Raw genomic sequence first — 20,926 nt, forward strand, 5'->3', positions numbered from 1 at the left:
TAAAAAATCAGCGGAAGTGCAGTTGGTTGTTTTTTTTTGGTGTGTTGCTTTTTTTTTTTTTTTAAATCTGTAGCCTGAGTATCACATGGCAGTGTTGTTAATTTAGTGACTGCCTCTCTGAGGGAGTGTGTGGGGAATTGCTGTGGGTTTGGAGTGCCAAGTCTGTTCTTGTCCAGTTTCAGATGCAGGTGGGTTGTTTATCCTTCCATCCTCCTCTTGCTCTTATCAGACACCTCAGAAGAACTGCACAGATGGAGGTACTAATAGGGTTTCCTTTAGAAAAATACAAAAGGCCACTCATTATGTTGTTTTCTTTGCCCATTGTACCAATTTGGGTTTCAAGTTATGTGATGCACTTATTTACTTGCTGTGGTTTATTTGGCTGCAAAGAGGAGATTTTTTGTTTTACCTGTCCCCATTTGGGTATCTAATGACCCTATATTCACCTCTTCTCTGAGGTTTGATTAACAGAAGGGACATAGATTATGGTTCCCTGTATTACCATCACTCCAAACTCGACTTCAATATATATCTGTATATATAAATATACATGTATAGGAATATATACATATATATGAATATATCAGTTGGATTTGGTGGATCTATTATATGTTAATAAAGCAAATACCTTATTTGATTTATACATCTGAAATGGGTGGCATGTCCTTGCTGCAATGTCTTGTAAGGGAAGCATTTGCAATTAAAATCCATATGGGTTGGCTGCTCAAGCCTGCTGTTGGATTGTAGGATACTTAATTTTTGTACCCCATATTGTGGTGGAAAAAAGACAATCTTGCAGATAACTTGCCACAACTGAAATAGCAATCAGTAAGTGGATTTGGAAGAGTGTTGGTGTTACTGTTAGGCTGGATGTGACACACACACGTGATCAGGGTTTAAGAAGAAAAAAGTTTTTTATTCTGCATGTTTTTTAGCTTCTATACTCTTAACAAACCGTGATCTTAAGTCATTACCTACATCACAATAACTTCTTATACTCATTGGTGTAAAGCAATTTGCATCAATATAATTGGCAAAAGTTTTACAGAAATTTAATAAGACACCTGTGCACATCTACTTAGGCATGTAGTCTAGCTTACAAAATTTTTCATTTATTTTTTCTAATCTGTTTCCATGCAGATGACCTTGTCTTCTTCTTAGCTATGGATACACTTGAAAATCATTAATTGTTATTTCTTCTATTAACTCAGCTTTGCTTGCAGGCCAGCTGTCAAGCCCCTCCATACTTGGGAATCAGTGCCTGATTTACAGGTGCATCCCTGCAGCCATGTTCAGGTGTCAGGTCTGTTTATAATTCCATCAGCAGAGAAGGCTCCAAGGCAGGGCTGTGCAGTTTGGATTGGTTTTCCCCCTGCCCTCCAAGTCATGGAGCAACCAGCACATGTCCAGTTTTTGCTGCTCTGCCAGAACATTGTGCTGCTTGTGCCTCTGATGATATATTACAGAAATTACATTCCTTCATGGTCATTTATGGGGATAATTAATGTTAATCTCCTTGAGCTTCACAACATAAACCAGAGTGCTGCTCCAGTCCAGGTTGCTGGCCTGGCTTGTGTCTCTCTGTTGGGATTTGGCAGCATTCAGCCACCCTGTGAAATGCCAGGGAATGACAGCCCACGTTGTTTTAGTTGTGCTGCTGGGCAGGATGCAGGTGTTGTGCTGTTTGGAGCACAGTAATTGGCAGGGGATGGCACTGCCTTGCTGTGGCTCTCGTGAATGGCACTGACCATGTGAGTCATGCCTTGAGATGTGATGGGAAGCTGGTGGGCACCAGGAGGCCATTCATTTCCCAATGAGATTCCCATTTCCCTCTCCAACTGTTGTGAGAGGAGAAGGAAGTCAACACAAAGATGTGTTGGCTCCTGTCCCAAAGAAGTAACTTGTCATTTGAGTGAACAGAGGAACTGAGGGTACATTTGTTACTGTTTGTTACCTGTCATTGAGAAGTGTTTTCTGTCTTTCTTTCTGCTCTTTACTCTGTAGCAGAGAGGCTGCCTGTTTCCTGGTGATCAGAAAAAAAATCCCTGAAATACTACAAGGAGGGAGGAAATGGTAGCAGAGATCTTTCTGAATGGGGAATGTGTCACGTAGATGTTTTATTGTGCTGTGGTTGCAGCTCTAGCAGCTGTTTGTCCGTGTTTTCACTCATGGTTTTGTTGAGGATTCAGAGCATTGTGGTGATACTTATGTGTTATTTTCTGCAAGTGGAGAAAGTTTGGCACCAATTGGAGAAGCAAAGCAAGCCTCATTCAGAAGTGGATCCTGTGGATCTCAGTGCTGAGCTCTTTAATGTAGGCTGTGTGATTTGGGTAGAGATGTTTTGAGTGCCACTTAATGTGGATAGCATGCTGAATTATGGCTTACAAACACAAGCTGTTCTTTTGTCTGATAAATGACAAGAAGGGGAAGGCTTTTAAAGCTGTTTGGTACTAGAGCATGAAGCTTTTTGGACTAGAGCTACCCCCAAAGGATGTTGTACTTAGGCCCTTTGTGTGAACAGAGAGCCAGATCAGGGAATTGTTCATTTGGTCTGGATTACTTTTATCACTGGAAATGTTTGTGGCTCCATCCCACAAATGCTGCTGCTGGCACAAATGAATGGGTGGCCCAGAAGTGGGAATGAGGAAGGGATTTGCTTCCTTTGGTGGAGGCGGCAGTGTCTGCGTTCCTCAGAGTTGAATTCACGCCTCCTTCCCCTGTGCCAGCAGAAGGAACGGTACATTCATGTGCTCCATGCCCTTTTCCTGTGTTCAAATCACATTTTTTTTTTCTCTTCCAGGGCTTCCCCTAGCTATTGAGAACCATGTCTGACAACGGAGAACTGGAAGACAAGCCCCCTGCCCCTCCTGTGCGGATGAGCAGCGCTATCTTCAGTGCAGGGGGCAAAGACCAGTTACCAACCAACAACAGCTTTAAACCCCTGCCCTCTGTCCCAGAAGAGAGGAAACCCAGGCATAAAATCATCTCCATATTCTATAATGAAAAAGGTAAGATGCCTCCTTTATCCACTCCTATTCTTTACTCTCCTTGTAAGTTTTGGTGGTGCTTTACATGTCAGAGTCCAGCCTGTCCAAGTGTAGGGGATTGGAAGAACAGCCCCTGTTTGCTGCCCAGCTTGAAGTAATGCATTTCCAAACAGCCCTAATCCATGTTTGGCATTCCTGGGGATCATGTTACTTAGATGCAGATTTCTGATTCAAACTGAGCACCCAGCTGGTTTGGAAGTTACTTCATGTTGGTGGTCATTTATGTGGCACCTTGAGGAGGAAAAAAAGTCAGTAAAGAAGTAGTGGTGAAGGTGCAGTTGCATGAAAGAAAATTCAGAGAAATTACATATTTTTGTCTGTGGAACTGCACTGTTAGGATTGATTACTAATGGATAGATAAACCTGATTTGCTGTAAAAAAGATTATTTCTGAGAAAGAAAGTTGCTATAATGAATACTAGACTGTATTTGTGTGTTATTTGTCCTCTTTTCTGTATGGGAAGTGCATGTACAGCAGTGGAGCTCTTGCTTCTGGCTCTCAAGAACGTGTCCATGTACAACAAAACAGATAAAAACACCTCCTAACATCTGAGATGGTAAAACTGCACAGGAACTTAAGCCTGACCTGAATCTGCTCAGCATTTTATTAGTCCACTGGTTAACATGACTTTTTATGCACCTTGGAGTGGACCCTGCTGCTCTTGATGCCTTCTGTGCTCTTGGCTCCCTGTGCCTCACTGCTGGTGTGCTGGGCAGGACTGGTTCAGTCATGCTGACACAGGTTTGGCTGTTTGAAGAGATTCTGCTCCTCTGGTTGATTATTCTCTTGGCTCAGTGTTTTCCCCAGGGCTGGTTTTCACTCTCTCTCAGCTGTGTGAGCAGCTCTGCAGTCTGCCTCTCCCTGCAGATCAAACCCAGAGAGACAGGTTTCCCTCTGTTCCCAAGGCCTAGCTTTCTGCTCTCAGCAGTAGAAGGTGTGTTTCCTTTTATGGGGGATGGAAGGATTTGGCCAGTGTAGTTTCTGGAGGCAGATTAGTTCTTTCACAAGGTCATTTATTGTGAAATAGCCTGTCCATGGCTGTAGCAGTGATGGTCTCTACTGACATGGGTGAACCCCAAAGTACAAAGTCTGTAAGGAGAACATGAGAAGCTACCACAGGTTGGTGGCTGCATCCCAAGAGAGACTCCAGCCCTTGGGGTGCAGAATTTGGGTGCTGAAGGTGGCAGGTTTGGTGCTGTCAGGTCAGTGCAGTGCTCTGTGTCCGGAGCAGGTTCTGCCTTAGCCCTTCAGTCCTGCAGAAGTGGGTGTTTGACCATGTTCTTGTTGGTCCCACAAGGAAATACTGGAAGAAAATCACATGGAAGGATCAAATCTGTCCATCTTCAGGCAAGGAGAATAGTTTAGGAGCTGGGATGGCACTTGTCTTTATGCTGTTGCATTGGTGGCTCATCAGAGCATTTGAGCCCTTTTACAGGGGGGGATGAAATAGGACATGTTGAAGTAGAACATAAATCCCACATTAAGGAAGGTTGTCCTTGCTCTGAACTAGTAACAAATGATTATGAATGCAAGTGAGAGCTTTGTGACATTCCATGACACCTTTTTTCTCCAGGGACATTTTCTCTTTTCATTTTGATGGTGGGTTTGTTCATTGCTGGAATGGGGAGGTGATTGAAGAATTATCTAAAGTTGTATTGGCTCATCTAAAGTTGCTTTGGAGTCCTTTGATGATTATTCAGACCACTCTAGATATTGACAAGTACCAAGTTTAGGCAAATTAATCTGCATATTTATTTAGCATCTACCTGCTGATACTTTGTGTTGCAAACTGAAAGTAGGAGAAAGGATTTCTTCTGAGAAAACTGCATTTTAGGGGAAATGAGTGTCAGTTTGTGTTTTCTAGATGTTAAAAAGTAATTCAATTAATGTCCTCCTGAAAGAAAAGTAGGCTTTCCTGCATGGCAAGATATTAGGAAAAATGGAAATTGAATTACCCAAATTAGAGAAACTATCTGGAAGTTGTATTTTTTTAATTTGGAAGAAACTTGTCTATTGCATGACCTGCAGCAAGGCTAATATAAATATCCAAAGAAGGGATTTTGGCCCTCAACTCTGCAAAACTGGCTGTTGAATGTAAGCAGAGCAGAAGTGGGCCCAGTGTCTTTCTGGCACTCACACAATGGTCAGATGTTAGTTGTTTTGTTCATTAGCATGGCTGGGACGCACCCTCCCCAGAAATGCCCTTTTAAATCCTTCTTTTCTTTAAATTCAGCTGCTGGGAAGCTTTACAGAAATATTAACTTCATGCTCAGATTTAAAAAATACATTGGGACTAGATGAAAAATAATCTGTCAACCTGGGGTAGAAATTTTGTCATGGGAAAAATGTCTCCAGGCAGTGAGTAAGTTTAACAAATCACTACAGAAATGTTCAGTGTTCCTTTTCAGAAAATGAAAAAATTATCCAGGAATGTTGTTTGGCTTTGTCTGCACATCTCTGTCCATATGATTTTGCAAGGTCCCTCCTGGCCAGCCTCATCTGCTTCTGGATCCTCTCTTGGGAGGTTCTTGTGCTTTGGGGGACTTGCAGATGAAGAGATTTAGCAATTACACAGTTTCTGTCCCAAGTCTGAGCTAGTTCTGTGCTGAAATAATCCTAAGGGTTTGAAGGGATTATTTAATCACCAGTCATGGAAGATTTTTTCCCCCCCCTGGTTCCATTGTTTAGGATAAATGGAGTGATAGTCATCTTCTTACTAGAGCACTTTATTGCCATGAATTTTCTTGGCCTGACTTCTGAAGTGAAAGGAACCTCTGTGTGGTTTTGGAAAGCTTTAAAATAGTCCCCTAAAACCAGAAATGTTTGTCTTTGAGCAGAAAGCATTGATGCTGAGGGCATCACCCAGATCCTACACATCACGTGTTTGGGGGCACATTTCAGTGTGGTTTCAGCTGGAGCTCAGCAACTCCAGGTGCACATCTGGAATCAGCTGCCTGCTGCCTCCAGCTGTTGGGGAACAGCTGTGTTTCTTGCCTTGTGTATGGAATTTGGTTGGTGGCAAGCAAGGGCACCCTGAGGTACTTGGCCCTGGGAAGTACCGAGGCTGACACCGTACTGAGTGCCTGTGGCTTCCCTGGGGGAAGAGTCCAGTTGTACTTGAAGCACCTTCTTAACCAGACAGAGCTTTTCTCCAGCTCACCAAATCCTTCCAAAGGACCTGTGTGTCTCTGCAGGGCCAAGGGCCAAATTCTGGGTCCCATAACCAATAACAAAATGGTCAAACACCCATTTCTGCAGGATTGAAGGGGTAAGGCAGACTTCCTCCAGACAAAGAGCACTGCACAGCACCCAGACCTGCCACATTCAGCACCTTCAGCGAGCTGGAGTCTCTTTTGGGGTGCAGCCACCAACCTGTGGTAGCTTCTCATGTTCTCCTTACAGACTTTGTACTTCGGGGCTCACCATGTGCAGTTGGGAAGGAGCATTGCCCTGCACTGGGGGGATTCCTGTTTCAGTCCCAGGGCTGGGAGGCAGCGTAGCCTCACCATGGCCTTGTTCTCAGAGCTGAGGATGTCCTGCCAGCACATGACTCACCGGGCTTGCCTCTGGCTGGGGCTGTTTGTTTGAAGTGCTGCTCTGCTGTTCCTGTGGGCTGGGAGGCAATGGGTTTCAGTCTCCTTGCCTTGCCTACTCATGGGATCTGTGTATTTTTGGAAGGAGTGGGTTTATTTACCCAGCACATGCTGAAGGGCTTGAGCACCAGCTCCTGTTCACTGCGTGTCAAGTGCTCCCAAACAGGGGCTTTCCTAAGAAATACAACTTTATATATGTATATCATGTTCTCCCTTGCTTCCACATAAAAAACTGCAAGAAATAGATCAGAAATGGTGCTTCCCTTGCTTCTCACAGCAACGAGTTTCTCCTGTGTGTTAATGAAACATCTGACAGCCTGTTTGCTTTTTGGCTCTGCCCTGTGCAGCCATATTAAAGATATCCTGTTTATAACAGCCGTGTCTTTCCATGGCATTGTTCAGCTGCAGGCAGCCCACATGGCTTTTCATTCTGACTATTGTCCTCACTCCCCGTGCTTCCCTTCCCAGCAGGAGGGGATTTCACATGGATTCCTGCCTCTGAGCAGCACCAGCTTTGCTTGCTGTGTAGTAACCAAGAGAGTGCTGCTTTACCTGCTTTTTCTATACTCAAACAACAGGACTTTTAAGGTGAATTTAGAAACAAAGCAGAAAAATTAAATTAAAATAAACCCCCCCCCCCAAGCCACACCCTGAAAACTCCCAAAACAAACAAACAAAAATCCAAAGCCCGAGGTGTTAGAAAATATCTTATAAATTCAATTGACTCTAGGTTGGATTGTGCATGTGGTCCCTCTAATTATTTGTTCCTGCTTCTGGTACTTATTATGCTTCCCCCACCTTTAATTTAAATTAGGTAATTGCTCTGAGGCTATAAACTCTTATCTTCATCACAGGAAGTCTTAGTTTGCATTAATTACCTTGAATTGAAGCAGTGAGGCAACTGAGTTTTAAGTGTCTTTAGGGTGAACTTGAGGCTGAACTGAAGTTGTCTTTTCTGCTGTTCTTAATCTATATTAAAATGTCCTTTTTTGCATTGTAAACATTTAATATGTTTAGATTTCATCACTCTGGTGCTCTTAACCTCTTTCTTTTCTTGCTACCTGAGTATAAATTATTTGAATGGAACAAGGAATCACAGAATCCCAGCACAGTTTGGGTTGGAAGGGAATTAAAGCCCATCCAGTTCCACCCCTGCCATGGGCAGGGACACCTTCCCCTATCCCAGGTTGCTCCAAGCCCTGTCCAACCTGGCCTTGACACTTCCAGGGATCCAGGGGCAGCCACAGCTTCTCTGGGCACCCTGTGCCAGGGCCTCAGCACCCTCACAGGGAAGGATTTCTTTCTAACATTGAGATCTTTGAATATCTTTTTCAGGAAGCAAGAAGAAGGAAAAGGAAAGGCCAGAAATCTCCCCACCGTCAGATTTTGAACATACCATCCATGTTGGCTTTGATGCTGTCACTGGAGAGTTCACTGTGAGTATTCCTGCCTTGGAGCAGCTCAGGGAACACCATAGGTCAGTGCTGCAGTGAAGCCAAGGCAGAGCTTTAGAATAAAGTGCAATTGAGTCTTTGTTTCTACCAAGGAACTGTTTTCCCTCTGTGCTTGTACAGTGCACTGTGACCTGTTATTTCTTCTGCAATGCCAGTGTCACATCTGAATGCTTTGTGTCACCTGGGAGAGCCCTCCCTGACAAACCCACTTCAGTTTGCTCTCTTTCCTGGGTAACACTGGATCTGTTGAGTGTTTTTGTGTTCCCACTCCTCACCTGGAGGAGTTGTATCCTGTGATCTGTATTTCCACCTTTGCCTCCCCATCCTACTCAGTTGTGTGCATAAGGCTGTGCATGTTATACTTTTATAGAGGAAAGAAATTTGTTTTGCTTTCAAAAAACCTTAAAATACAAAAAGGATGCTTTAAATCCCCTGTTTTTTTCAGGGAATGCCAGAACAATGGGCTAGGCTGCTGCAGACCTCAAATATCACCAAGCTAGAACAGAAGAAAAACCCCCAGGCGGTACTAGATGTGCTGAAATTCTACGACTCCAAAGACACAGCAAAACAGAAATATCTGAGTTTTTCTGCTCCAGGTGAGAGCCAAGTGTGCAAGACACTGGAGTTGGAATTTGGAGCACTGTCTTCCTCTGTGTCAGAATGATAAATGAGGTTCAAGTGCTAAAATCAAGGTGCATTTCAATGAGGCACAAATACACAAAGATGGATTTAAAACTGACTGGAAACTGGCGTTGTCCAGTTAATTTCCTGTTTTAAGTGGAGAGGGGAAGAAAGGGAACTGCATCATTCAGAAGAGCAGCCAAAATGAGCTTGAATGGGCTGTGTTTATCAAGCTGGGGCTCTGGGACTGGGATGAACTGGTTTTGTGCTGGAGGCCTTGCTCTTCACAGCTGTCTCTGAACTTGATGTCACCAGCTGGTGACATCAGCAGTGCAGAATAATTTGTGATTCCTAGTTGGGGGCTGAGAGAAGGACTGTCCCACAAACAGGTGCAGTTTTACAACTTTTCTTCCAAATTCTTTGCAAAAGTTGCTTAGTAGTAAGGCTTTGTAATATTCTTACCCTGTACTTGACAAGTTCACTTTGTATTACTTTTTTTCTGATGATTTTATGTATTCTGCTATTTGTCCTGTTTAGAAAAAGATGGTTTCCCTTCAGGAACACCAACGGTGAGTGTGTTTACTATTATTTGGCTATTCTGTGCTGCATACAAGTTCAGGTTTTCTATACTTGTTATATCCTGAATCTTGAAGTATTAAACTGTGTAAAGATTAAAAGTATAAAAATTAAGAGGTTTTTTTTTTTGTGAAATAGAAACATAAATTTGGGTGGTCAATCACATATTTTACTGCAGCAACAGTGTTTGAGTCTGATAATAAAATATAATAACTGAAGGGTAGACTGGTGGTTTAAGTTATTTTCTTTTGACATTGGTAAGAATTATTTTCTCTTCATGTGAAGAAAAAAATGTAAAGTCTTTAATACTGTGGGAGAGAATTCATTTATCTGTCTTTTTTAAACTTTGGTAAAAATGTAGACCAATGCCAAAGGTTCAGAACCATCAACAGCTGTGGCAGATGATGATGAGGATGATGAAGAGACTCCTCCTCCTGTGATTGCTCCACGGCCAGATCACACAAAATCGGTGAGCAGCTGGAAAACTGACAGACCTGCATTTCTCAGCATTGCAGAACTTCTGCTTTTTAGGGAAGTGTTTTATTTGGGCAATAAGCTGCTGTTAGTTTTTAGGGAAAAGTTCTGGTTTTTGAATTTGCTAAGAAAATACCTAATTTCTGAACATCAGTTGGATTAGAAGTCCTGTAGTTAATAGAATCATAGGATCATTTAGGTTGAAAAAAACGTCTCAGATCACTGAAATTTGTCAGTTTGTTTGTCAGCTTGTGTTGAAGATATCCAGTTATGCTTATCCTTCAACCCAACATGTGAGGAGGAGGAGGAGGAGGATTCTTATTCCTAAATAAAACCTGTAGGCCATTTGTGGAACTTTGTGCAGCACAGTGATACAGGTGTAATGTATTTGCTTTCCTTTATTTGATTGGGTTGCAGTGTGGTAGCCCCTCCCAAGTACACCACCTAAACCCCAGCCAATGCAAATTTTAGATTTAAAAGCTTATTTCACTCACAAAGTCATCAGCACTACAGGAACAAATGCTAGAGAAGATGTTAATTACTACAGGAAATGCTAGAGAAGATGTTAATTAAGTTTTAGGGCAGCCCTCATCTGCACACCTTGGTAATGGTGTCCCAGGGGTCCCACTTACTCCAGCTTTTTCTTTTGGCTGTGGGAGCTGTACATTTTGCCTCTCTGCTGCCCACTTTTTCCAGGAGTGCAAATGTGAATTATGTTTATTTGTCTAGGGATGTTGCTTGATAATTTCCCACTCTTGGGATTTAGACATATAAAAGGTGAGAGATCCACAGCTGGATATTTCTGGAGTAGCTGTGTAGATCTGTGAACAGCTCAGGAGGAAATTAAATAAAGCTCCAAGAAATTAAATCCCTTTAGAAAAACCTTAAACTGGGGACAACTGGGAAGTATTTGAGAATCTCGTCCTTCTTTTTATGGCAATCAAACATCTTTTTCCTTTAGATCTTAGTAGAAGTTGATCTCACTATTAAATAGTGCTTTCTGCTCTGTTAACTGGTATGGATTATAAAGAATAAGCAGATAAAAATCTGAGCAACCCACTGTGGAATCTCCTGGCATCCTCTCTGTTCAGGAGGTGCCTGGATCTCTTTGAAGGGTCAGTAATGTTGCCAGCATCTTGTTTGATGGAGCTTTAATGTGTCTCAGCTCTAATTTCTGCCTCATACCTGTTATAAAATGTTGCTTGGGGATCTTTGCAGGGCTGTGGTGGGTTTCAGCTGCAGGTCAGTGGTGGCAGAGCAGCTGCTGAGGTCTCTGGTGTCCCTTGCAGATTTACACCCGCTCTGTCATTGACCCCATCCCTGCCCCGGCCGGTGACACCTGCGCCGACAGCGCCTCCAAAGCAGGGGATAAACAGAAAAAGAAAACCAAGATGTCAGATGAAGACATCATGGAAAAACTACGTAGGTGCCTTCATTTCAGATAAGCAGGGGAGCAGTATGAGAGTTTTGGCCTCAGCCTGGCTTTGTGTGCAGTGCTTGGGTGGCTTTGTGTGCAGCAGCAGCTGAGAGCTCTGGCTTGGGGAGGTTTGTAATGCTTGGAGCCCTGTGGGGTGGACAACAGGGATAGAGCAGGTTTGGGGTTGTATCATACATGCACATCACAGTGTCACAACTGGATTTCCATCAAACCATAGTAACAAAATAGTTTCTGCTGTTGCTTGTTCCATAATCATCTTGGTGATGATTTTTCACTGTGTTAATGCTCCCCTGCAGCTTTGGCTGTTGGTGCACCAGCTTTGCTATTTGAGCTGACCCACTCTTGTGCCTATCTTGGCCAGGCCAGCCCTGCTGTTGGGGGGCAGTGGGATTGGACTGACTGTTTGGTTGGTTTTTTCTTTCAGGCACTATTGTAAGCATAGGAGATCCCAAGAAAAAATACACCAGATATGAAAAAATCGGGCAGGGGTAAGTATTGACCCCAACTTTTATCCCCAGTGGGCCAGTGTTAGCAGCAGGGTGCTGTTCTCTGCCTCACACCACTGCCTGTGCAGGCAGAGATGTTGGCTGCATTGAGCAGATAAATCACAGAATCCCACCCTATTTAGGGTGGGAAGAGACCTTAGAGCCCATCCCTTAAAGTTCCACCCCCTCCCATGAACAGGGACACCTTCCACTAGCCCAGGTTGCTCCAAACCCTGTCCAGCCTGGCCTTGGACACTTCCAGGGATGAGGCAGCTGTGACCTCTCTGGGAAGCAAACAGTAAAGTAAATAAACAGTGAAGGCATCACTGGAAAAGTGGTGGAAATTTTGAATTGAAAACTGAAACCATTTTGTGTTTGTGACTTGGCTGTGCAACTTGCTGTAAGATATTTCTTTCTCTTCACAGGGCTTCAGGTACAGTTTTCACAGCTATTGATGTGGCAACAGGGCAGGAGGTAAGATTTCTACGTTCATTTTTTGTTTAAATGTTCTTCTGTAGGTGGCCAGAGTGATTTGAGTGATTTCCTTCAGTGGTTCCCATTGCTGCTGTCACCTCTCAGATCTGTTTGTCATAGTCAGTTTTAACAATGTGCCTTGTTCTATAGTAATCAGATGGTGAAAGCTAAAAACAGTCTTTCCAATGAAAAGCAGAGAGAGTGAGGTGTTCCAGAAGTGACTTTGTAAAATGGCTTATCCTTCAAGAATTGCAGGCATTGTTGTAGAACAAGAAATAAAATTTTGTTTAGTCTTGGCACACTTGGCTGTGTCTGTCTCTAGGGAAGCAAGCTTGTCTCATGGGATGCCCTCAGAATGTCTTCTCCATATCCTACTCTTTGCTTTCATCCCTTGGTTTCTCCAGTGGAACTGGTGGCATCAGCAGTACTCTGCGTGTTTGTCACCCAGTGTCCATATCTTGGGAGACAGAGGGCTTTTGGGACTCAGATTTTAGGAATTATTTGTCTCTATTTAACTTCAGATTTCCTTAATATTCTTTCAGTTTTTATTTCCTTTCTTTCCTAAATTTTCCTTTAAAAATCCACAATAGGCATTCTTTAGGTCACTGATAAATAAATGTCCTTTCAGCAGTAACCACATTCAGCAGTCCTGCAGTGGAGCACTACATCTTGATGCAACATGAGCCTTGCCATCACCTCAGTGTCTCTTAATTTACTCTCTACACACTGCACTATTCATGTCCTCTTTCTGATTGCAGAGTGAATTTTGGGGTCCAGGGCCTTTCTGTGCCCTGCTCTGCACTTTGCTACTTCATGCAGCGCTCAGGTTTCCTCTGCTTAATGCCTGAGTACAGAGTTAGGTTTGTTCAGTAAAAAGAACACTCCTCTTAGAGCTACACAGTGACAGGACAGGAGGGAACAGACAAAAATTGCCATAAGGGAAATTCTAGTTAGATATTAGAATTACTTCCCTCTCAGACAGGATGATTGGGCATGGTGCAGGAGCTCTAGAGGGGTTGTGGAATATCTGCTCATTGAGGTCTCCATTCCAAACTCCCACAAGATCCTCAGCAACCTGCTCCACCACCAGTCATAGTTATTTTGTCACTGTGTGCTGCAGAATTATGAGAATTTCTTCCTTCAAAGTCCTTAGCAATATAATAACAATCATTTTTACAGGTTTATGTTGGTTCTTGTGTTTGGTTTTGGAGTCAGCCCAGGTTGCCTTGCAGAACTCCAAACTGCCTCCTCAGAGTGTTGGAGTTAACAGAGCTGGGATGATTCTTCTCCATTGTAAACTCTGTACTTGTCCTTGTTAGCTTATTTCCTGGATGAGGTGGGCCTTTATCTTCCCTTTTCTGTCTTGGGCAGTTCATTAATGGCTTTGAGAGGAATTCCTTCTGCCTCCCAGCATTCCTTATATCCAAACACCAGTTTGGTCAGAATAACGAACAATAAATTGCCTCATCTTGCATTGGTGGGCTCAAATTTTATCTCTGAGTTGCTACAGGATTCTGTTCTGCTTCAGGCCTGTTAATATGGAATTGAGTGAATGTCCTTCTGTCTCCTGAATGCCCTTTCCTGTGTGGTCTGGCCTCTCTCACTGTTTGTGGATCCTTTCAGCTGCAAGAGGATGATGTTGGCCATGGTGCAAGTTGTGTGCTGATCAAGCTGAATTCTTTTAAGTTGTATGCTGATAAATTAACAATTTGCCAGCCACAAACTGTTCTAAACTCCTTTAATCCTGTTACATAATTCCTTCTGCCTTTTCATTGTATTAAGTGTGACTGAAAGGTTTGGGTGCTGAGGTTTGAGATTGCTGTTTTATTTTGCCCTATTCAGGTGGCTATTAAACAGATCAATTTGCAGAAACAGCCCAAGAAGGAGCTGATAATTAATGAGATCTTGGTAATGAAGGAGCTAAAGAACCCCAACATAGTCAACTTCCTGGACAGGTAAATGCAGCCAGCTGGCTGATTCCTCATCCCAAGGGTTACAGGAGGTTATCCCTTGCTCACACCTGCTCTTCTCTACCTGAGGGTCTTGGAAGCAGGTGAGGCTCTCTCTGGACTGTCACCCTGGTGGCACAGGGACATGCTTTTGGTTTTCTCTTTGTAGTTACCTTGTAGGGGATGAATTGTTTGTGGTGATGGAGTATCTGGCTGGAGGCTCTCTAACAGATGTGGTCACAGAGACATGTATGGATGAAGCACAGATTGCTGCTGTCTGCAGAGAGGTGAGTGTGAGGGGCTGGGTGGAGGAATCTAGGTGCTCCCTATTCCCTAAATTTTTATGGCATGCTCAGGGTAGCACTAATTGCCACAATTGCTGCTGAAGCTGTTGAGTAAAGAATGAATGGTACCATGTGCAGAAATCAGAAGTGCAGAAAATAACAAAATTAGGTTAACTCAGAAAACTGGGGCTTTGCAAGTTGTAAGACAAAAGAGCTACAGTGGTTTTTGAGAATGTTTGGTGATGGAGCAAATAAAATCTGTGGTTTGGTACCTGGGGTGCCTCGTCCTGCTGACAGTGTTAACAGAAAGATAGTAATAATGTGGACTCTTATTAACAGAATAATATGAATAAAGTTCAGGGAGGAGCAAGAGGGAAGTTTAGCAGCTGGAAGGAATGGCTTTTTTAATTTGGACTAACAAAGAACATTCAGAGGCACTAAGACAAAATCTGCATATTCATGTATGGGTAATGTAGAAAGGAGAAAAAAGAAAGAAAAATAAAAACTCCTGAAAGCTTTGAAGTGTTTTCCAGAAGGAAGAAGGGGAATGATGTTTGCTCACAGTTTGAAAGTGGATCTGCTGAAACAGGAGTATGTTAAAATAAAGATGAACTGAGTGCAGACTATCCCTTTCCCACTTTAGTCATTCCCATAATGTGTGGCATCCATAGTTCTGTGCCAGCTAAGCTTTCTTTGTGGATTTCTCAGGAAAATAATGCTCCAGAAGGTTGTAGATGGAATAACTTGGAGGTTGCAGTAAGATTTCAAATGAAAGTGTTAAAAGCAGCTGATATCACATCTTATCAGTGGTTTCTGCCCTGAGCAAGTGCCAGTATCCAGCTCAGGCTTGATTTTATCATGGCAGAAGGAGAATTGTGTTATCTGCTGTGCAGGAGAAACTGGAGGCTTTTAAAAAGCCCATCTGACTCCATCAGCATGACGAGAGGTTTTGTGACTCACCCCAAGGGAGGGGAGGGAAAGCAAACTTGCACAGTAACGTGTATGGACAGGGAATGGTTTCCAGAGAAACCAGAGCTGGAAGCAAAGAACCAAAAGAGTAACTATTTACTGTGACAGTAATCAACTTTTCTGAGGAAGAAATCAAATACTGAACTATTGTTCTCTGTCAAAGCTCTGCTGCCCAGTGTTTTAGATACATTTAGTTTTGCAAATCAGTGTCACTTTGCTAAAGCAAACCAAGGTTAAAAAGAAAACTCAGTGGGGACATCTGTGCCAAGCTGCAAATGGCAAATGTTCTACTTAGATAGAAAGAGAAAAATCTGGCTTTTGTTCTTTTGCCTTTTATTCTCAAATAACAAAAGTAAATTGCATTATGGTTTTGGGCAGCAACTTAGTGTGAAAGGTTTTCATCTGAAAACAATGCAAACCAGTATTAGTGCCTTTCAGAATGAAGATGTTTTACAGCCTTCACTGTAGAAGTTGTGTGGATGTTGGACATGAAGCCTCACCAGTTCTTCTTGGTGAGACCTCAGCCTGAGAAGCTTTCACTTAATCCTTTATGGTTCCACTGCAGAATCTGTGGGATGTACCAAAATTACCATCAGGGATTTCTGAGAGCATCTTGGGTGATGAGGAGTTTAAAGGATTCATTTGTTAAGACAGAGAAACTCCACGGTGAAATGATTTTTGAGCTCCTGAAATCCAGTGTGTATTTTTTTAGCCCAAGAGCTTCCTCTGCTGGTTATTTTCAATAATACCTTTCTATTCTTGCACTCAGAGCTGGCTGAGGGTGTGAACTTGGCTTTGAATTTGTGCTCAAGTGCAGCAGTTTTGTTCCTGGAAGTTCAGTGGTGTTTTTTTCTCTCCTATCCAGTGCCTGCAAGCGCTTGAGTTCCTCCATGCCAACCAGGTGATCCACAGGGACATCAAGAGTGACAATGTGCTGTTAGGAATGGATGGATCAGTTAAATTAAGTGAGTAGCAGACAATTGTTTAATGTTCTGTTTTCCCTTTTCCAGGAATCTCTGCCTTGGAGTGTGTAAATTGGTAGAAGGAGAATTAGCAGGGAAATTTAAGGTGTTTTTTATTGATTATGAGTAATAGAAACCAATTCTGTTATAAAATATGTATCAGACAGCAGGTGTTGATACTCTGAGGGCCCTCAGACAGGGGCTGTGAATGTGTTGGCCCAGAAGGATGATGAAGCAAACCTGTGGCCCCATGAATTCGTTGGTAAATAGGAAGTAACTGGCACAGACAGTGAAGCAAAATGGGAATGATTGCAAGAGCAAAGTTGCAGCAAACTGCAGTGGCTTTGTTAGGATGTCAGGAGTTCATATTAATGCTTTGCCCCATTCATGAAAAGGCCACTAACAAGAAACTTGGGCATTATTGGTCATTTATTGCAATCTAGTCTAACTGTGTACCTTTTCTTGGACTGGAAGTGTAGCACTTTTATTAATATAATCATGACAAAACAAACCACTTGCTTTTCAGGTAATGGTTATGCATGCATGGGCTTGGACAATAAATCCTTTTCTGGTGTGTGTATATAAAAATGATGTGAAAGTACTGGTATCTGTCAGGACTGTTGAGAAACAGGTGCATTATCTGCCCTTCTTGTATGTAGGAATGTACCAAGCATATAAAAATCAAAGAGTTAAGGCAAAAAGCTGTGGAGCAAAAAGTGTTTTCAGTAGGAATCTGAAGTGCCATGAAAATGTGTCTTAGCAATATTCCTATTCTAGATGGTTTGCAGTCTCATTTTATTTATGAGATGGAGTGTGAAGAAAGATTACCAGCAATCTTATTTGCATGCCAGCATTGTTGGATGCACTGCTTGCTTGCATAGGGAATTTTATTTTAAGGATGTGATGTGTCTGTGCACAAGCTGTGGATTCAGAGGCTGAAGAGAAGTGAACAGTTACAGCAGAGGATGTGGCTGAGAAGAGTTAGCCAGAGAAGGATCAAAATTGCAAAAGAGGTGTCAAAGCAAAGTGGCCAAAGGACAGAGTTAATATCTGAGTCAAAATCATCATGCCAGGAGGTTGGGGGAGGATGAGGAGGAAGGAGACACAGGAGAAGACAGGAGTCAGCTGCAAAAATTCCCTGTGTGAAGGGGAGGTGGTGTAATCAGTGCTGAGCAAGCTGTTCTGGGGCTGTGTGGTTATAGTGCTTTAGCAGAAGTTCAGGGTGGGAGAAGCTGCACCTTCTTTTTGAACTTTTCTCTGAAGGAGTGTGGTCACAGGACAGGTGTCACCACTGCAGCTACACATGCTGCTGGTGGGTGAAACTGTGCTCCTGCCTGTCTTCTTCCTCTGTGCTGGTGGCTGGTGCTGGAGGCCTGGCTGGAAGGTCAGGAGAACACAATGCTGCTGCTTGCCTGGGCTGGTCACATAAATGGGCCATGCTGGGAGGTGACTGTTGACACCTTGATAAGCCAAAAAGTGCAGGAGGAACTTGGTGACTCCTATAGGGTTGGTTTTTGTTTGGTTTTGTTGTATGTTTTTTTTTTTTTAAGGCATCCTTTTGACTGTCAGGGTGGGTTAGTTCTGTGTTAAATGGTCTTGGTACAACTTGGCACTTCCATGCCTTGGCTCTTTCCTTAGCACTGCTTGGCATAACACTTCCAAAATCACCCTGGAATTTAAATTTCTCTCTTCTCTCCCTCTCTCTTTCTCTCTCTCTTTCTCTAACTTAGTGTCAATGATAAGGTAATATCTGTCTCCTGCCTTAACTGTGTTCTTATTGATGCTTTACATGCCTGGGAAGTGGGAGTGCTGCAGCTGGATAAAGTAACATGATGGGACATGCATTGCTGCTGCACCTGAAGGCTATAGGAATAGGTGACTTTTCTCCTTTTCTTGAGTGTGGTTGTTCTCTTTGGTAGTTACCTTGTGGAAAGGTTTGTTTGTCCAGGTTCCTGCTGCTGAGTGGGGTAGCACTGCACTTCCCTGGAGCCTTGTTTCCGTGTCTGTCAGCTGTAGTACCTGTATAGATGGCCAAAGTGCTGTGAAATGTTGACCTCAGTAGCTGCACAAGTACAATCTGTTTAGCAGGGCAGAAGCCATGGATTGTGGATGGATTTCTTCTAATTCAGGCTATATAACACACCATATGCAGAACACTCTGCCTGTGTTCTGCCCGATTGCTTATTTTGGCTTGTTACCATTGTAGAACTCTTGAAGGAAGGACTGGGCAAAACACCATTCTTCTGCAGGGTAATTCTTGTTTCCAGAGGACAAAAGCCTTGTCTTCACTCCACGGAATTCTGCCCTGCTTAAGCACTTTCAGGTTTTGTATTTTCATTGCACGTTGGCTTTTTAAATACGGAGAATGTAGTGGGGGAGGAAAGAAGAAACTGCCCCCAAACCCCTCTCAATGAAATGTATGTGTAGCAATAGAAAAGTCTTCTAGAAAAACCACTTCTTGGGGTGCACCAGTTTAACCTGTTAAACTTCTGTTGTCCTGCAGCTGACTTTGGGTTCTGTGCCCAGATCACCCCTGAGCAGAGCAAGCGCAGCACCATGGTGGGGACTCCGTACTGGATGGCTCCCGAGGTGGTGACACGGAAAGCCTACGGCCCCAAAGTGGACATCTGGTCCCTGGGCATCATGGCTATTGAGATGGTGGAAGGAGAGCCCCCATACCTCAATGAGAACCCCCTGAGGGTAAGAAGCTCCTGGTGTTGCTGGAACTGGGTGTTCACCACCACTGTCAGTAATTGTTCATTAATTACATCTGTGTTAAAAAGAAAATTAAATGAAAAAGCCAACAAGCTTCAGCAGTACAAGAAAATTCTTCCAAAGGAAGACACCTGTCTTGAATTTGCAATCAGCCTTACCCTGACTCCCCATCCCTGGAAGTGTCCAAGCCCGGGTTGGACAGGGCTTGGAATAACCTGGGATAGTGGGAGGTGTCCCTGCCCGAGGCAGGGGGTGGAACAAGATGGGCTTTAAGGTCCATTTCAACCTGAACCAGTCTGGGATTCTGTGATGGTACTTAGAAGATTTGCCTGCCTGTAAATGAAACACAGGACTTTGACCTCAGGCCTCTGTGATAGCCTGTGGAAAGTAAACCCATAATATTATGGAAAGTGCTGCTGTGTCACAAACTGATGCTTTCTTTGCTAAGGTCAGTATCTGTTGCCTAAAGATCTTGAACATTATTTTGCTGCTAGCAAGGATAGGTCATGAGTGCCTACATGTGTGGCATTTTTACAGTTGTAGTCTCTGAAGTTGAGGACAAGTAGCTACAGAGCACTCTCATCTCAGGGCTTGCCACAAGGCAGGTCAGTTTGGGATCTTTTAAAGCTTGGTTTTGGCTACACCTTATTCTTCATTTTACAGGCTTTATATTTGATAGCAACTAATGGCACACCAGAACTCCAGAACCCCGAGAAACTGTCCCCAATATTCCGGGATTTCCTGAACCGATGTTTGGAGATGGATGTGGAGAAAAGAGGATCAGCCAAAGAATTGCTACAGGTGAGACTCCACTTCTTCTCACAGTGAGGTCCGGAAGGCAGAGTAAGGTCAGCCTGTGATGAACTGCACTATAGATTGGCACCCTTTCTTTTTTTTTTGTGTTTTCTCCTGGGAGCTGTAGTGAGAGCAGTTGGCAGGAAAGATTTTTAATATAGTCCAAAGTTATTCCATCATAATCTGTGATTTCACTCTGCCACTGCCAAAGTGTCCAGCAGTTTAGGAACTCCTTTTAGAGGGTGGCCACTGATAGCATTTGCTTTGCTTTTCGTACCTCCACTTGCAAATGTCCCCCTCAGAATTCCTGATGAAATAATCTGCTGGTCTGACATCAGTGTTCAAGCCTTGAAAAGAAAAGTTTCCTTTCTCCCTGCTGGGTTTTGCCCTACGAGCTGAGCAGCTGGAGCAGTGACACCATTTCTCCTTTTAGTTTTGATTTTTAAATTCTTTCTGTGCACTGGAAAAAGGCTGGTTTGTTACATGAGATCTGCTTGTAGGCAGCATTGTGTGAAGGTGTGAGAGAATCCACTGATGCCATTCCTGGGGAGAGCAAGGAGTAGCTCTGAGGCAGATGGTGTAGAGGCTTTCCCAGTAAAGCTAGCTGCTGCTTCTTGCCTTTCTCTGATTATTCCTTGTTTAGATCTTTGTTTTGCTCATGGCAAGTGTAGTTTCAATACTCACCTTTTCCAAAACCAGTGAGATATTCCAGGAGGAACTCTGTTGGGTAAGGCAGTGTGGTCCCAGCCAGCTTGGGATCGTGCTGTCCTTGTAACCACCAGGAGAAACAAATGACACAATTGAACAGTTAAAATGCAGATTCATTGCTGCCAAGCTCCATGGAAACATGAATCCTGCTGGAAATAAAACCTTTAAAAGCGTGTCTTTCACTGATTCCTCATGTTTCTGTCTTCCTGGCAGCATCCCTTCTTGAAACTGGCCAAACCTCTGTCCAGCTTGACGCCACTGATCCTGGCAGCCAAAGAAGCAATGAAGAGTAACCGCTAACATCCTGCCACAGCCTTCTTCCTTTTTTGTTTGTATTTTACAAATCTTTATAATATATGAAATTGTTACACTTCGGGAGGGG

At 43.3% G+C, this 20,926-nt stretch overlaps 1 protein-coding gene across 1 annotated transcript in view; it reads left to right on the plus strand.

Annotated features, from left to right (window-relative positions):
- PAK2 (p21 (RAC1) activated kinase 2) overlaps positions 1 to 20,915 on the plus strand; it is a 39,787-nt gene extending 18,872 nt beyond the window's left edge. Inside the window, exons 2-15 of the mRNA XM_036388760.2 lie at positions 2,801 to 3,008; positions 7,976 to 8,076; positions 8,540 to 8,690; positions 9,253 to 9,284; positions 9,653 to 9,760; positions 11,055 to 11,187; positions 11,628 to 11,691; positions 12,114 to 12,162; positions 14,005 to 14,117; positions 14,281 to 14,398; positions 16,230 to 16,329; positions 18,830 to 19,026; positions 19,705 to 19,842; positions 20,758 to 20,915. Coding sequence (XP_036244653.1) covers positions 2,825 to 3,008; positions 7,976 to 8,076; positions 8,540 to 8,690; positions 9,253 to 9,284; positions 9,653 to 9,760; positions 11,055 to 11,187; positions 11,628 to 11,691; positions 12,114 to 12,162; positions 14,005 to 14,117; positions 14,281 to 14,398; positions 16,230 to 16,329; positions 18,830 to 19,026; positions 19,705 to 19,842; positions 20,758 to 20,844 — 1,575 coding nt within the window. The 5' untranslated portion in view covers positions 2,801 to 2,824 and the 3' untranslated portion in view covers positions 20,845 to 20,915. The remainder of the gene's footprint in view (positions 1 to 2,800; positions 3,009 to 7,975; positions 8,077 to 8,539; positions 8,691 to 9,252; positions 9,285 to 9,652; positions 9,761 to 11,054; positions 11,188 to 11,627; positions 11,692 to 12,113; positions 12,163 to 14,004; positions 14,118 to 14,280; positions 14,399 to 16,229; positions 16,330 to 18,829; positions 19,027 to 19,704; positions 19,843 to 20,757) is intronic.
- The last annotated feature ends 11 nt before the right edge of the window (positions 20,916 to 20,926 follow it).

This window comes from Molothrus ater, chromosome 10 (assembly GCF_012460135.2).
Source record: "Molothrus ater isolate BHLD 08-10-18 breed brown headed cowbird chromosome 10, BPBGC_Mater_1.1, whole genome shotgun sequence".
Taxonomy (NCBI): domain Eukaryota; kingdom Metazoa; phylum Chordata; class Aves; order Passeriformes; family Icteridae; genus Molothrus; species Molothrus ater.